The sequence below is a fragment of the Grampus griseus genome, assembly GCF_964374135.1.
Source record: "Grampus griseus genome assembly, chromosome: 12".
NCBI lineage: Eukaryota > Metazoa > Chordata > Mammalia > Artiodactyla > Delphinidae > Grampus > Grampus griseus.
The window spans coordinates 6305158-6321592 of record NC_139006.1 but is presented as its reverse complement, the minus strand read 5'-3'; the positions used below and the strand labels follow the sequence as shown (position 1 = coordinate 6321592).

The following is a 16435-nucleotide window of genomic DNA, read 5'->3' as shown; positions in this document are numbered from 1 at the left end:
CAAAATCCCTCCCGCCCAAATGCCTGCTCGATGTGGAAAGGCGCTCCGAGCCCAGGTGGCTGCGCTGGACGAATGGCACCATGGCCGGGCCCCCGCGGCCGGCTTTCTCCCGCCAGCTGTCGGCTTTCCACTCTCCTGCGGCGAGGGCGCCTTCCCCCGCCGTCCGGAACTTTGCGACGGGAGCACGGTTCCGGGCGGGGCCTGTTGGCGAGCGGAAGCGGAAGTGTGCCAGGGAGGCGTACTGGTAGCTGCGGTGGAGGAGCTAGCCATGGAGCACGTGACGGAGGGCTCCTGGGAGTCGCTCCCGGTGCCGCTGCACCCGCGGGTGCTGGGTGTCCTGCGGGAGCTGGGTTTCCCGTACATGACGCCGGTGCAGGTAGCCGGGGCCGGGGAGGTGGGCCCTCGGTGCGCAGGGCGCAGTTGGGGAAGGGGAGGCTCAGGGCGGGCCCGGCAGCCGCTTAATTGGATGCGGCCGGTAGGTGTTAGGACTCGCATCCTGGAGTTTTTACTCCTCCGGCTGGGACTTTTGCCACGTCTTTCTGCTGCGCCGACTCGGGTGATGCCAAGCTGGTTAATGATCGCCAGGCAGAGGCGGCAGGCGGCGGCTCACCTGTGCCAGGGTCTTCACCGCCCCCCACCCCGCCCTTAGGTGCTGGAACCCAAGTGCCTGGTTCGTATTCTCCCCCTACCCCCTCTAGCTGTGAGACCTTGGGCAAATGGCTTAACCTCTCTGTGTTTCATTTCCTTTCTCTGTGAAATGACGAAAATAGTATTATCAGAGGGTTGTTGTGGAGATTACCTAAGACAATTTGGGGCACATCATGGGCGCTCAGTAAATGTTACCTGCTGTCATTGTTATTATTACTTGGGCTAAGTGAAGTGTCCTGGTCCAGTTTATTCATTTATTCAAGAAATTTCTTGAGGACAAACTACGTATTGGGTAATTTTTTCTAGGCTCCAGGGATTTTGCAGTGTTGGTCCCCACTCATGGGCCTTGTTTTCTAATGCCCGAGAGAAAGGGGTAAAGGCATAAGGTAATTTCAGCTGGTGATAAGTGTTGTGGAGGAGACAGTGACAAGAAGGTACAGGATAGGAGATAAGATAGGGGAGGCCTCTCGGAGGAGGTGTCATTAAGTTGCTACCTGAATGAGAAGGACCTGGCTGTGGGGTGATTGGGGGCATGATAGTCCAGCAAAGAGAAATGCCCGTGCAAATGCCCTGGGGCTGGAAATGAGCTTGGAGGAACAGAAGGAAGGCCTCTGTGGCTGGAGCAGCATGAGTAGTGTAAGAGGTGAGCAAACCGGGTGCCGGATCTTGCAGGATCTTCCTTGTAGGAGCTTGTATTTTATTCTAAATGCAGCGGGAAGCTGTCTTCCATGGGAAACTGTGCAGAAAGGGAAGGGATGTGACTGCGGCGTAGAGAATAGACTTTAGAGGAATAAGAGGAGAAGTGAGGAGGTCCATTAGGAGGCCACTGTCAAGTTAGAGGTGATGGTGGCGTGGAGTAGAGAGGACGCAGTGGATATTGAAAAGTCAGTGTTGGGATAGCTTTAGGGCTCCTGAGGGGCCAGATGTGGGGTTCATGAAGAAGGAATCTACAGGGACCCTGAGGTTTTTGACTTAGCAGCTGGGTGGATGGTGGTATCATTTATTGAGATGAGGAAGGCTGGGAAGGATAACAGGCTTCAGAGGGAAAATCAAGAGGGTTCTGTTTTGAAATGTTAAGTTGAGATGTCCATAGGCTCCTCAGGAAAGGTGTGGAGGAAGCAGGCAGTGCTCTGTGCCATGCCTCGGGACTGTAGACAAGACCCAGTGTCTGCCATTGGAGTCGATGGTCTAGGTGCTGTCCACTGTGGTAGTCACTCACGTGTGGCTGTTGAACACTTGAAACATGGTGAGTCCATATTGAGATGTGCTCTAAGTGTAAAATGTACAGTGGATTTTGAGGACTTAGTGTGAAAAACAAATGAAAAATCTCATTCTTTTTTTTTTTAATAAATTTATTTTATTTTCGGCTGTGTTGAGTCTTTGCTGTGCGTGGGCTTTCTCTAGTTGCGGCGAGTGGGGGCTACTCTTCGTTGCGGTGCGCGGGCTTCTCATTGCGGTGGCTTCTCTTGTTGCAGAGCACGGGCTGTAGGCGCGTGGGCTTCTGTAGTTGTGGCACGTGGGCTTCAGTAGTTGTGTCATGCGGGCTCTAGAGTGCAAGCTCAGTAGTTGTGGCGCACGGGCTTAGTTGCTCTGCGGCATGTGGGATCTTCCTGGAGCAGGGCTCGAACCCATATCCCCTGCATTGGCAGGCGGATTCTTAACCACTGTGCCACCAGGGAAGCCCCCCCCACCCTGTTTGACAACCCCAAATGTCTTCAGACATTGCCAAATGTTCCCTGCGGGCACAGAAATCACCCAGGCTGAGACTTACTTGTGTTGAAGCAGTTAGAAAAGTGCTACACGTGCTGCAATGGGTGAGCTCAGGCTCTGGGGACCAGGAGTGGAGTGTGGTCCTGGAGGGGGCAACCTTGAAGCCAAGACCTGAGTCTGCTTCAGGTTCAGCTGCTTGTTGCTGCAACCAAAGGGCCAGGCCTCTTGTAACCCTGTGGGTTTTCTGCGGTGTTTATAATTAGAGGGCCTATTTAAATCGTTGTTTTGTGATACTAGAGCTGGAAGGAACACAGTGTCTTCAAACCCTTCTTGGTCCAGAGAGGAAGAGTAGGCGAGGCAGGGCTAGAACTCAGGACCCCCAAATCCCAGCTTGGCTCACTTCCCCTCCATGCCATCTGTGTAGACACCGCTGCTGTATTACCTGTGAGCTGACCCCACTGGGGCCCCTGTGGGTGACTGTAATCGGAGTCCAATTTGTGGTGGGGTCCAGTGTGACCAAGGCCAGCCTTGTGTTCCTTGGGCTTTGGGCCTCATCGGTGGAGTCACGGCATCCCCTAACCAGTGCTCTGCCATCTCTCTCTTCAGTCTGCAACCATCCCTCTGTTCATGAAAAACAAAGATGTTGCTGCAGAAGCGGTGAGTACCTTGTGTAAATGCAGCTTGTCTTCCTGTTTTCCTTCCAAAATGAACTGTGAGGAAAAGCAAACGAAAACTTTCTGCCCTTTGCAGGTCACAGGTAGTGGCAAAACACTCGCTTTCATCATCCCCATCCTGGAGATTCTCCTGAGAAGGGAAGAGAAGTTAAAAAAGAGTCAGGTGAGGATAGCTAAACGGTTTATTTTCACTTAGTCATCGGAGAGTTCACAGTTGAGGAAGAAGCTGGTCAAAAGCTTGAAAAAATATAGAAGGAGAAAGTACAGTCTGTCCTCATTACCTGCAGGCTCTGTGTTTATGAACGTGCCTACTGCCTAACGTTTGTTTGTAGCTCCCCAGAGCAGCACTCAGTGTGCTGTCGTGCTCATGCCTGCACCTGTATGGGGCAGCGACAAATGGGAGTCGCCTTATGGCACTTTCCCAGCCGAGTCTCATCAGGGCGATACTGCCTTCTTGTTCCAGCTCTCAGGCTGTAAGCACGTGTCCTTTTCCCGGTCAACTTACTGCTGTGATTTTTTTTTTTTGGGTGATTTCACTGTTTAAAATGACCCCCAAACATAGTGCCGAAGCGCTATCGAATGTTCCTGAGTGCAGAGAGGCTGTGGTGTGCCTTACGGAGAAAATACATGTTGCATAAGCTCCTTTTGATAGTGCTGTTGGCTATGAGTTCAATGTTGATGAACCAACAGTATATATTAAATGAGGTGTCTTTATTTAGTAATTTAATTGAAGTATAGTTGACTTACAAAATAAGGTATCTATAAACAGAAATATGTGTAAAAGAAGCTTATGTATTGATAGGTCCACACAAATGTGGCCAGAGGCTTGCAGGAACCTAACCCCGTTTCCCCAGGGGCAATGGTCCAGTGTTCACTAACAGCGTATGTGGCCACTTTGTAGAACAGAACGAGGACTGACTATAATTCAAACTACAGTTGACCTTTGAACAGCATGGGTTTGAACGGTGCAGGTCCACTTAAATGCGGGTTTCTTTCAGTAGTGAATAACTATAGGTCTACACCAGCCGAGGTTGGTTTAATCCCTAGATGCGGAATTGGGACATGGAGGAACCAAACCGGTTGTGTGGAGAGCCAGCTATAAATAATTTGCGGATTTTCGACTACACAGAAGGTTCACATCCCCAACCCCCACATCATTCAAGGGTCAACTCTCGATGTGTACTGTGACCGGGCATGACTGGGCACTGCTGAAAAAGCCCAGGAAGTGCTGTTTCTCTGGGAACCTTCATCCATTAGGTGAAGGGTGCAGTCTCGTGTGAGTTCAGCTCTGCAAGCCCTGGGCTCTGCTAATCATGTGCCTTCCCCCGCGTGGGCAGGTTGGCGCCATAATCATCACACCCACGCGAGAGCTGGCTGTTCAGATAGATGAGGTCCTGTCGCATTTCACGAAGCCCTTCCCACAGTTCAGGTAAATGGGAGGCAGGGTCCCTGTCAGCCATGGGCTGTGATTTTGCCTGACCTGCTCAAAGACACTTGTCTTGTTTTAGCCAGATTCTCTGGATCGGAGGCAGGAATCCTGGAGAGGATGTTGCGAGGTTTAAGGAACACGGGTAAGTTGCCTTGCTCGCTCTTGGCATTGAACCCAAGAGGAATCGACACATGATCTAGGCTTAACCGGAAACCCCCTGCTTCAGAAGCCCCCTCCCCACAAAAAGTTCTTTCTTCAGGCCAACCTCCCATTTTGCTCACGGGCTCATGATCTTGTCCCTCCCGTGGTGGTCCCTGACCTCGCCCCGAGCCCCAGACACACAGATGATCCACCTGTCTGCTTGGCATCTCCCCAGGCATCTCACAGCTGTTGCAAACGCGTCTACAACAGGAGCTTGGAATTTTCATCCCCAGGCTTGCACCTCGTCTGGAGCTTCCTGTTCATCTGCCCCCATTGCTTCTCCTGAAGTCAGGGGCCCAGCCTCAGCTCGTCCTGGCCCCTCCACTCCCCCTCACAGCCAGTTGGCACCATGTCCTCTGCGTTTTCTCTCCAGAGCGCATCTCTAACCGTCAACCTTCCCATCGCCACCTCTCCTGCTCATTTCCCCCCTGGACTCCTGCAGTAGCTTCTCTGTCTCTCTCTCTCCTGTGTGTGTCTACTATTGCCCCCAATAGTCCACTCTCCGCGTAGCAACCAGAATGCCAGTCGGGTCATGTCACTCACTGAAAGCTCTTCAGTGGCTCCTCCTGGCCCTTGGGGTAGATCCTAGTGTCTGCCTAGGGCCTGTGAGCCACCACTCTCCACTGCTGCCCGCTTCACAGCCCGCCCTGCTGCCACAGTGGGCTGGCGTTCTCCCAGGTACTGCACGTGCCAGGCTCTTCCGTGTCTCCAGGAGGCTCGGGAAAGTCGGGGTGGTGTCTGTCCGGCAGCATTTTACCTTCAGAGCCTAGTGAGGCGCTGAGCACACGGCTGGTGTTTAATAAACATTCGGAATGCGTGTTTGAATACGCGATGGCCATCACTCCTTGGCATTTTATTGTCCCATGATGAATAAGGTTTGTAATGAGCAGCAATAGACTTTGTGCCCAGTTTGTCAGTGAATCTCAATAAAGAAAACTATTTTTCTTGAGCACTTGCTGTGTCCAGCTACAACGGGAGATACTTTGCAGCAGGGGTCACAGACTCGAGTTGCTACAGGGCTCAGAGGATAATATAAACGTGTGAAGGGGGTGGGCGGGGAGTGGGAGGGACTGGCTAGTTCACGCCTGAGTACTCACCTCCCGCTGATCGCTGCCCACAGAACTCTGGGCTCAGTTCTCCAGGTTTTGAATGTTTTAAAAAGAATATGGAATTCCAGATTTCTGTGTGTTATCTCCAGGTTGTTTTAACTGTTGGCATGTAATTCACATTTAAAAAAAACAACAAAACTTTCCTGCAGGCCACCCAGTCTGTGGCGGCCACGTTTGGCTTTCAGTCTGCGTTTGTGATCTTTACATAAAATTATCTCTAGTTCTGTTCACATTCTCATTTTATAGATGAGTGACCTGGGACCTAAAGTGGTTGAGTAAAGTCAGGGGGTCAGCAAACCCTTTCTGTAAAGGAGTAGATGGTAATTATTGTAGCTTTGTCGATCACACAGTCTGTGTCATAACAGCTCACCTCTGCTGTTATCGTGTGAAAGCCGCCGGAGGCAACCCATGAATGAAGGAGGATGTGTAATTATGTGCCAATAAAATGTTGCGAAAACAGCGGAGTCCAGATGTGACCTAAGAGCCAGTTTGCTGAGCCCTGCCCTTGATCTCAGCCTGGAACCCAGACCTGTCCCCTCACGGCGCAGCCTTCTCTTCCCACTGTGGTGGTCTCCCTTCTCTTCGCTGGCATTTTAGATGACTTTTGCTGGGGGGAATACAAAACTTGGTGTTTGGAATCACAGAGGTCCCCGAGATCCAGCGAGTGCGGTAAATGTTAACTTTGTTTTCATAGTGGGAACATCATTGTGGCAACCCCAGGCCGCCTGGAGGACATGTTCCGAAGGAAGGCAGAGGGCCTGGATCTGGCCAGCTGCGTGAGGTCCCTAGAGGTCCTGGTGTTGGATGAAGCGGACAGGCTTCTGGATATGGGGTTCGAGGCGAGGTACTGGAGTTTGGACTTCGTGGGCTTCGGGTGACACAGGATGAAAGGGAGCTCAAGATGGAATTCCTTTATTACTCCATGACTGTCTCTATTAGCCACATGTGAATTTCTTTTTTTAAATAAATTTATTTATTTGTTTATTTTATTTTTTGGGTGCGTTGGGTCTTCATTGCTGTGTGCTGGCTTTCTCTAGTTGTGGTGAGCGGGGGCTACTGTTCATAGGGTACACGGGCTTCTCATTGCGGAGGCTTCTCTAGTTGCGGAGCACGGGCTCTAGGCGCGTGGGCTTCAGTAGCTGTGGCACGCAGGCTCAGTAGTTGTGGCTCCCGGGCTCTAGAGTGCAGGCTCAGTAGTTGTGGCGCACGGGCTTAGTTGCCCCACGGCACGTGGGATCTTCCCGGACCAGGGCTTGAACCCGTGTCCCCTGCATTGGCAGGCGGATTCTTAACCACTGCGCCACCAGGGAAGTCCCCACATGTGAATTTCAAATCATTAGGTTGATTAATCCTTCAGATTCTACCACACAATTTAAATTCCATTTCTTATGTCTTTGATGTTCTTAAGATGTGTTTTCCTTCATGGCTTCTTTAAAAGTTTCTGTGAGTTTTAAAAAAGTAAGTAGCTTTATTGGGATATAATTCATATGTTACACAGTTCACCCATGTAAAGTGTACAGTTTCATGGTTTTTAGTCTCAAAAAGTTTTGTCTTAATTTCACTCTTTTAATTGCCCCCCATTGTAAAAGTAAAATTATATGCTTACATTGAAGAAACCTTGGGAAAATGAGAGTATAGAGAAGAAATGAAGATCGCCCATAATCTCACCTCCCAGTAGTAGCTACTGTAAATATTGTGATGGTTTCCAGTCTTTTAAAATAACCTGTTTAGTATCATAAAACACCATTTTTTGATTATGCTGATAAGTGAGGGGTTAAGATGAGCCCTCTCTTTTTAGCATAAACACCATCTTGGAGTTTTTGCCGAAGCAGAGGAGAACGGGCCTCTTCTCGGCCACTCAGACACAAGAAGTGGAGAACCTGGTGAGAGCAGGCCTCCGGAACCCTGTGCGCATCTCGGTGAAGGAGAAGGGCGCGGCGGCCAGCAGCACGCAGAAGACCCCCTCCCGCCTGGAGAACTACTACATGGTGAGCGCTGGGTGGTCTCACTGACTCTTGCAGGCCATCGAGGAGGATGTAGGGGTCTAAGGTACAGCGTGGGAACTGGGGTTAACAGTGTCGTGTACTTGAAATTTGCTAACAGAGTAGTTCTTTAAATACAAAAGGGAGCTATGTGAAATGATGGGTGTGTTAATTCAGTTGATTACGATAATCATTTCACAGTGTATGTGCATGTCATCACTTCGTACACCTTCAATGTATACATGTATAGATTTTTAACGTGTAAATATGCTTAAATATGTACAATTTTTATTTGCCAATTATACCTCAGTAAAGCTGGAAAAACTAAAACAAGTATTAAAAGCCAAAGCAATTTACTGAAAAAAGTTACTAATTTTTTTTGACTTGAACTGCTTTCAGTAAGCTTAGTTATGTTTTTTTTGGGGCCGTGCCGCACAGCACGCGGGATCTTAGTCCCCCGACCAGGGATCGAACCTGCCCCCTGCAGTGGAAGCACGGAGTCCTAACCATTGGACTACCAGGGAAGTCCTGTTTTTCCTTCTAAATGATCAGCTATAATAATTGTTTTAACAACTTATTAGATTTTCCAAGTTTTATCAATATGGTATACGGTGTTCCCACTGATATATGTTAACTCTTAGCAATTAAAACAAATAAACAAGCAAATGGGACTGCCCTGGCTGTCCAGTGGTTAAGACTCTGTGCTTCCACTGCGGGGGCACGGCTTTGATCCCTGGTTGGGGAACTAACATTCTGCATGCTGTGCGGCACGGCCAAAAAAAAAAAAAAAAAGCCAAAAATAAGTGCTCTAGAGACTGGCTTTCAGTTTTCTAGGAAACTAAATCTATAAAATGACACCCTGTGGCACATTTTTTTTTTTTGCAGTACGCGGGCCTCTCTCTGCTGTGGCCTCTCCCGTTGCGGAGCACAGGCTCCGGACGCACAGCCCCAGCGGCCATGGCTCACGGGCCCAGCCGCTTCATGGCATATGGGATCTTCCTGGACCGGGGCACGAACCCGTGTCCCCTGCATCAGCAGGCGGACTCTCAACCACTGCGCCACCAGGGAAGCCCCTGGGCACTCTTAAGTAATACAGACCCTTGGGTCCAATTCCACAGCTATGAATCGTAATCTGTATGCTGTGTCCAAGGATCTGCATTTTAAAGACCTCCCCGGGGGTGGTGGTATGGCCGGCATGGCGCTGTCTGCATGTTGGGGTTTGGGAGGTACTTACTGCACTGGGTGACTCCCTGTCCTCAGTTACATGACTTTGTGACTTACGTGTGTCAGCAGCCCAGGCTGATGTTTATTCTCATCTCGGTAGACTGAGTAACATTCTGACGAAAGTCTGTCCCTTTTCATGGAGGAAATTAGATTCCTTAAAATTTAAGGCCGAAACTGAAAATAGCTATGGGGTTATTATTGTCAGCAAATTTGTTTTTATTTTATTGGTTTTCCTTTTTATTTTATAGGTATGTAAGGCAGATGAGAAATTTAATCAGCTGGTACATTTTCTTCGAAATCATAAGCAGGAAAAACACCTGGTCTTCTTCAGGTAATACTTCTGGGGTTCAGCCGCACCCAGAACGTGCACATGTGTGTAGCCTTCAGGTTTGGAATTCCCTTCAGGTTGTTTGTCTGTTAGGAGTGTGTTTGGCTGCAAATGACTTCTGCAGCTCAAGCTGGAGGGGTTTATTTTTCTCCTGTAAAAAGAAGTCCAGAGGTAGGCAGTTCCTGACATTGGTTTCTGTCTCGGCAACGTCAACACCAGTGTTTCTTTAACTGTCTTGGCCTTTCCTTCCTGTAGGTCACCTCCTAGTTTTAAGATGACCACTGTGACACCTGCTGCCACGTTTGCATTGAAAGCAGATAAAAGAGGAAAGGCAGGGAGGGGGGAAGGGCAGTGCTTGCTATATCCAACCCTTTTTTTTTTTTTTTTTAATATCCAACCCTTTTAATCAGAAAAGCAAAAGACTTTCTCAGACAGCCCCCTCCCAAGCTGACTTCTGCTTTCGTTGTATGGGCCAAAGGTGGGTCACCCAGCAGCCCCTCACTTTAGGAGATGGGAAAAAAACAAGTGGGTAGCTGTCCCAGCCTCTGTAGTAGAGGGAGGTGAAGGAGGAAGTGGTTGGGAGGGTGTTTGATCCACCAGCCTAGTGTCTGCCACACTGGGGTGTGTCCTGTTGTCAGAGCACAAGATAGGAACAGTTGTGTGCATCCTTTGGGCTGTTTTTTTCCTCCTCCAGATATACCTGTGGTGTTGTCTTTTTGGCAATACCAGAATAATTTTATGTTTCTTTTCCATCCATCATGTCACCAATAAAATGCATTAGCTGTACTGTCCCACAGTTAGAAATACAAGCTGGTACACACACACACCACACACACACACAAACACACGAAACTGAAACAAAGATTTCATAAAACTGCGTTTGACTAGGTGGGATGCATTCTGATGCTTTCTGTTTTGTTCTGCTCTAATTTTTTAAAAATGCTGGTTGGTCCAGACTCACTAAATTGATTTCAGAACCCACCAGATTGCTTTCAGGATCTGTGGGTTGTGACCCTAGTGTGCAAAACTGCTTTATTATGTACTGATGTGACTCTTGGTGGAAACTGGGGAATCTGGCAGCAGTCAGTTAGCACAGGTGTTTAAGACAGGAGATTAAGACAGGAGATTTAGACAGGAGTTAGCCCGAATTGGAATCCTGCAGCCTGGTGTAGTGGGAAAACATGGGAGACGGAATCACACCTTCCTTCTGGTTCTCCTCTGCCACTCACTTGTACTGCCTCTCTGGAAGCTTCAGGTCCCTCATCTACAAAAGGATGTGACATCCCTTTGGAATCCCTCAAGTAAAAAAGGTGAACTTTATTAGAAGGGGGCTGTGTAGGGAGCTCACAGACTCAAAGAGAAAGTTGGGTGCACCACCTCTAGGGAAGACAGGATCTGGGGGACCCAGATGGCCATCTCTTTAGGGCACAGCCTCATTGGGATGACCCTGCTCCAGTCCCCTTTTGTCCTCAACTCCAAGTCCAATATCCAGGATAGAGGACCTGATAGGTCTGACTTCTGCTGAGCCCTTGGGAACTGCACTGAATGGGGAAGAAGCAGTTCCCTGAAAGAAAAGCAGGAGTAAAGCTATATTTAAGACGTCATCGTTCTTGTTGTGAAGGACTCCTTCCATTTAATTAGTTCCTCGGGGAGCCAGGGAGATCCCCTTGCTAGAACAGCTTTAGACAGGAGGAACACGTTGTTTGGGTTTTAACTCCTGCTGAAGGGGTTTTGTCAAAAGATTGGCCTTCCCCTGGCCGAGAACTTAGTTGTGGATGATAAGCACAGCCATTCTCCTCTGCAGTCTCCTGGGACGACTGGGTGGTCCCCACTGCATCTAGTGCTTGCGGCCTCCCTCCCCCCATCGCAGGAGGACCAAGGCGGCCTACGACTCTAAGCCCTCTGTCCCCTCTCGCAGCACTTGCGCCTGCGTGGAATACTATGGAAAGGCTCTGGAGGCCCTGGTGAAGGGCGTGAAGGTAATGTGCATTCACGGAAAGATGAAATATAAGCGCAATAAGATCTTCACGGAGTTCCGCAAATTGCAAAGGTGGGTTGGCTTCCTTGGAGATGGCGGATCTCCAGCCACTCTGCTCTTTTGCAGGTCGCTCTGCCTCGAAACCCTCACATGTGTTTCCCTGCCTGGAACTCTCTTCCTCCTCAGCCTGGTTATCACATCTTCTCTGTATAAATATCCAGAGCCCCTGCCCTCTGTCCTGACCCCATTACACTTTGCTACACTGACTTCCTTACTTATCTGTCAACTTCCCTGCTAGGTTGTAAGCTCCATAAGAACGGGAACCTGTGTGTTGTGTTCGCTCCCCCAGTGGGGCTTTGGTAGCTGTTTGTTGAATGATGGAACAGACAGGAGCAACCCGTTAAAGGCTGTAGATTGTCAGCTGGTGGCTAGGCTGTAGGGAACTTGTGGCTCTAGTGATCATAACTTGATTCTGTTTGTGCATAGAAATAATACTTCTCTGTGTTTCTTAATCATTGAGCCTTCTGGCTATGTTAAAAGCAATCTTTTAGGCAAAGTGATAGAATTGATGGATACATGACAGTCTGGGAGGGAAAATTTCATTTGTTTTTTTTAAACGGCTGCAAAGGATTAGACCAAATACTGTGGGTTTTTTTTTTTTTCTTTTCCCTCAATGGAAATATGCTAATTTAAAAAATCTTTTCAGTGTTTCCTCCCCACCTCTTTAAAGATTTCACTGACAACTTGTAAAGTCCTAGAGGTTCTTAGGAGGAAGAAAAATCAAAATGTTATTCCTATATATTTGCTTCTGTGAGAGATTCTGCAACCTATGTTATTACTGTCATCCCTCAGTAAAGACTGCTTGACGGTGAGGGAAATAGTGGCCTCCTTACTCAGTGTGGTGTTTTCTCATTTTCTAGTGGGATTTTAGTGTGCACTGATGTGATGGCCCGAGGAATAGATATTCCTGAAGTAAACTGGGTTTTGCAGTACGACCCTCCCAGCAATGCCAGGTACAGCATGAGAGAATGTTACCCACTCTGTCTAGGAATCTAGGCTAATGAAATAGGAATCCTGAGGAAGAAAACATAATGATGGTTGTCAAAACATTACGAAATAACAAAAATAGGGGAACTGGTGAGTTATCATTGATAGGTCATTGATAGGTCAATAGTGATACTATATTATCACTGAAATTTCAGTCATTTTCAAATACTTTTTTTTTTTTTTTTTTTGCGGTACGCGGGCCTCTCATTGTTGTGGCCTCTCCCATTGCGGAGCACAGGCTCCGGACGCGCAGGCTCAGCGGCCATGGGTCACGGGCCCAGCCGCTCCGCGGCACGTGGGATCCTCCCGGACCGGGGCACGAACCCGTGTCCCCTGCATCCGCAGGCGGACTCTCAACCACTGCGCCACCAGGGAAGCCCCCTCAAATACTTTTTAATTTACTTATTTTTAAATATTTTGGCTGCGCCACACAGCATGTGGGATCTTACTTCCTTGACCAGGGATGGAACCCATGCCCCCTGCATTGGAAGTGCAGAGTATTAACCATTGGGCCATCAAGGAAGTCCCTTAAAGTTCTTGCAGAAATGCACATGATAGAGTGTTTAAAGGAGAACAATATATACACCATATATGAAGATGTCAGTTATTATCTGAAAGCAAGCATATATTCCTGATAAATGCCTCCAAACATAGGAAAGCACCTGTAAATACAAACTCCTAAGCAATAGTTGTTACTTCCTGTGGGGGGCGTTCCTCATAGGTCACTTTTATTTTCTTTTTTACGCTTTTCATTGTTTTTCAGTTTTTCTACTGAGACTGCTTCCTCCTACCTATACCGTCAGATAGGCATAAATTTAAAAGTTTTACAGTTCATAGTAAATGTCTAACAGAACCCTCTCTGGTTTGCACGTGTACTTTAATAGCCAGCTCTTCTATAGCACTAATAAGCGGCGGGTTGGGATGGAGCTCCTCGGGTCATTTTAGGTGCATCAGCCGTGCGGCTGCAGGCCTGTGCTCTGCTCGGCCACCGTCACGTGGTGACCACGTTCCCGCTCCTTGTTGTTCACAGCGCCTTCGTGCATCGCTGTGGCCGCACAGCCCGCATCGGCCACGGCGGCAGCGCACTTGTGTTTCTCCTTCCCATGGAAGAGTCATACGTCAATTTCCTTGCAATTAACCAGAAAGTAAGCTGTCTTCCTTTTTCCTATGGAATGTCCAGTGCTGGGGTAGTTGAAAAAGTTCTTTTCCAGCAAGTGGGGTCCAGAACTTAGATTAGGGGTTGCAGACACACAGGGGCCAGGCTGGTGATGTCCGTGCGGGAACCTGGCTGGCTTTATGGCTGTGGAGAGGCTCTGGGGTATGGCCACTGCTTGGCCCCAGCTAAGTATCACTAGTTGGGAACATAGACCTATGTTACCATACTTTCCAAGCAGAAATCAGGATTGTTAGGTAAAATCTCATTTTAAACTTTGCTTTAAAATTTTTAAAATACTTTCTGGACCAAGTAAATACTTTGCTTGGATTTGGGCTTCCAGGCCTCTGCTTTAAGATTAAAATGGATGGTTCTGCCTTTGGTTTTATTGGCACTGGTTCTTATGGGGTAGCCTTGGTTGGGGATGAGGTGATTCCAGCCAGAAGTGACGCTGTGGTCCCTGTGCAGTGCCCCCTGCAGGAGATGAAAGTCCAGAAGAACACAGTAGACCTCCTTCCAAAGCTCAAGTCCATGGCCCTGGCTGACAGAGCTGTGTTTGAAAAGGGCATGAAAGCTTTTGTGTCATTCGTCCAGGCTTATGCAAAGCATGAGTGTAACCTCATCTTCAGATTAAAGGGTAAGTTGGACTTCACATAATTGTATCTCCATCTGAAACATCTGGTGGTTTTAGAAGTATTACAGGTATGAAACTGCTTTGTTTTATAAAAACGTCAGGCCTTATTACTCAGCCATAAAAAGAAACAAAATTGAGCTATTTGTAATGAGGTGGATAGACCTAGAGTCTGTCATACAGAGTGAAGTCAGAAAGAGAGAGACAAATACCGTATGCTCACACATATATATGGAATTTAAGAAAAAAAAAAATGTCATGAAGAACCTAGGGGTAAGATGGGAATAAAGACACAGACCTACTAGAGAATGGACTTGAGGATATGGGGAGGGGGAAGGGTAAGCTGTGACAAAGCGAGAGAGAGGCATGGACATATATACACTACCAAACGTGAGGTAGATAGCTAGTGGGAAGCAGCCGCATAGCACAGGGAGATCAGCTCAGTGCTTTGTGACCACCTGGAGGGGTGGGATAGGGAGGGTGGGAGGGAGGGAGATGCAAGAGGAAAGAGATATGGGAACATAGGTATATATATATAACATTCATTTTGTTGTAAAGTAGAAACTAACACTCCATCGTAAAGCAATTATACTCCAATAAAGATGTTAAACAAAAAAAGTCAGGCCTATGCCAGGTTTAATGTATTCTAAACATTTAAAAGAAAGTCTTCCTAGGAATTCCCTGGTGATCTGGTGGTTAGGACTCCGAGCTTCCACTGCAGGGAGCATGGGTTCGATCCCTGGTTGGGGAACTAAGATCCCATGTGCTGTGCAGCGCAGCCAAAAAAATAAATAAAAATAAAATAAAACACAGTCTTCCTTGGGTTTGAGTAGACAGAATACACTGGCTGCTGAGTATTCCTTTTTAGTAAAAATGTAATTATTTTAATTCTAATTAAAATGAGCCCATTAGGTCACTTAGGTAGACAAAATTATATTGCTGTGAATGTTCTGTGGGTTGATGCCTATAATCCTATTTTGGGTGTGCTAACTGCAGTGTTTTGGTTTAATCAGATCTCGATTTTGCAAGTCTTGCTCGAGGTTTTGGCCTGCTGAGGATGCCCAAGATGCCAGAGCTGAGAGGAAAGCAGTTTCCAGATTTCGTGCCTGTGGACGTCAGTACAGACACCATTCCATTTAAAGATAAAATCAGAGAAAAGCAGAGGCAGAAGCTATTGGAGCAACAAAGAAAAGAGAAAACAGAAAATGAAGGGAGAAGAAAATTCATAAAAAATAAAGCTTGGTCAAAGCAGAAGGCCAAAAAGGAAAAGAAGAAAAAACGGAATGAAAAAAGGAAAAGGGAAGAGGTAAAGTTTGCATTTTTATTATTTAAATACTCAACTTAGAATTCTGAACAAGTTTCACTGAAGTGTAGTATATAGTTATCTTCTAATAGGAATTGCATAGGACTCTCAGATTTCTATACTCCCTTGGTGGCTTGGGTGGGGAATGCGCTGTTTGTGGAAGCTGATCTAAGCTAGTTACTGATTAAAAATTGCTGGTTTCACTTAGAACACTGTTGCTGAGAAATTCAGTAGCTTGTTGATCTCTTCTGTACTCAGGGTTCTGATATCGAAGATGAGGACATGGAAGAACTTCTTAATGACACAAGGCTCTTGAAAAAGTTTAAAAAAGGCAAAATTACTGAAGAAGAACTCGAGAAGGGGCTGTTGACGAGTGGCACAGGATCAGTCAAGATAGCAGATTTGGGGATCTCAGATTTGGAAGATGACTGCTGATTCCTGCCGCTCAGGAGAAGTGCACGAGAGCAACGGGAATGCCACGAGCTGCCCTGCGCTCGCAGATAGCTTGCGCTCGCGTGTACTGAACAGCAGAACTTCAGCAGACGTCCGGGAAGACCCACCTCTCCCAAAGCTGCTGTTGCAGACGGCCATGTGAGGGGTTTCACGCTCATGAATATTTTATGAAAAACATACCAGCCTTTGGAGTCTAACAGAAGAAAATGTAAATTAACTGAGTGTAAATAACAGATGTCAGTATTTATTTTGATGGGTTAGTCAAAGAGCTCATTGGTTTTTAACACAGAGATACTGATGTAGACTTGATTTTAGGCCTTTTAAAATTCCTCAGTGTTTTCAGGCACCTGATCTCCCTGGATGTCCTTCTCCCTGGACTTCAGTTCTCTCTTTGATGTACTGTGCAGAACACCTGCACAGCCCCTAGTACTGTTTTATTGGTGAGTATCTGAAAAACAGAGGAAGCAAGTCATTCTGGAAAAGAAAATTATTATGCCTTCTGTTGAATAAACTGTATTTCATTCTAACTGTGCCTTAAGTGTGTGAAGGTGGCTGCATAGTGTCT

At 47.4% G+C, this 16435-nt stretch overlaps 1 protein-coding gene across 1 annotated transcript; it reads left to right on the top strand.

Moving 5' to 3' along the window:
• The first annotated feature begins 247 nt into the window (after positions 1-247).
• Positions 248-16389, top strand: DDX55 (DEAD-box helicase 55). Its single transcript, XM_082667412.1, has 14 exons — positions 248-376; positions 2965-3015; positions 3109-3195; positions 4370-4461; positions 4541-4603; positions 6466-6615; positions 7570-7759; positions 9226-9308; positions 11224-11355; positions 12204-12296; positions 13361-13475; positions 13952-14120; positions 15128-15420; positions 15676-16389. The coding sequence occupies exons 1-14, from the start codon at positions 269-271 to the stop codon at positions 15850-15852; spliced, it is 1803 nt and encodes a 600-aa protein (XP_082523538.1). The 5' UTR covers positions 248-268; the 3' UTR covers positions 15853-16389.
• The last annotated feature ends 46 nt before the right edge of the window (positions 16390-16435 follow it).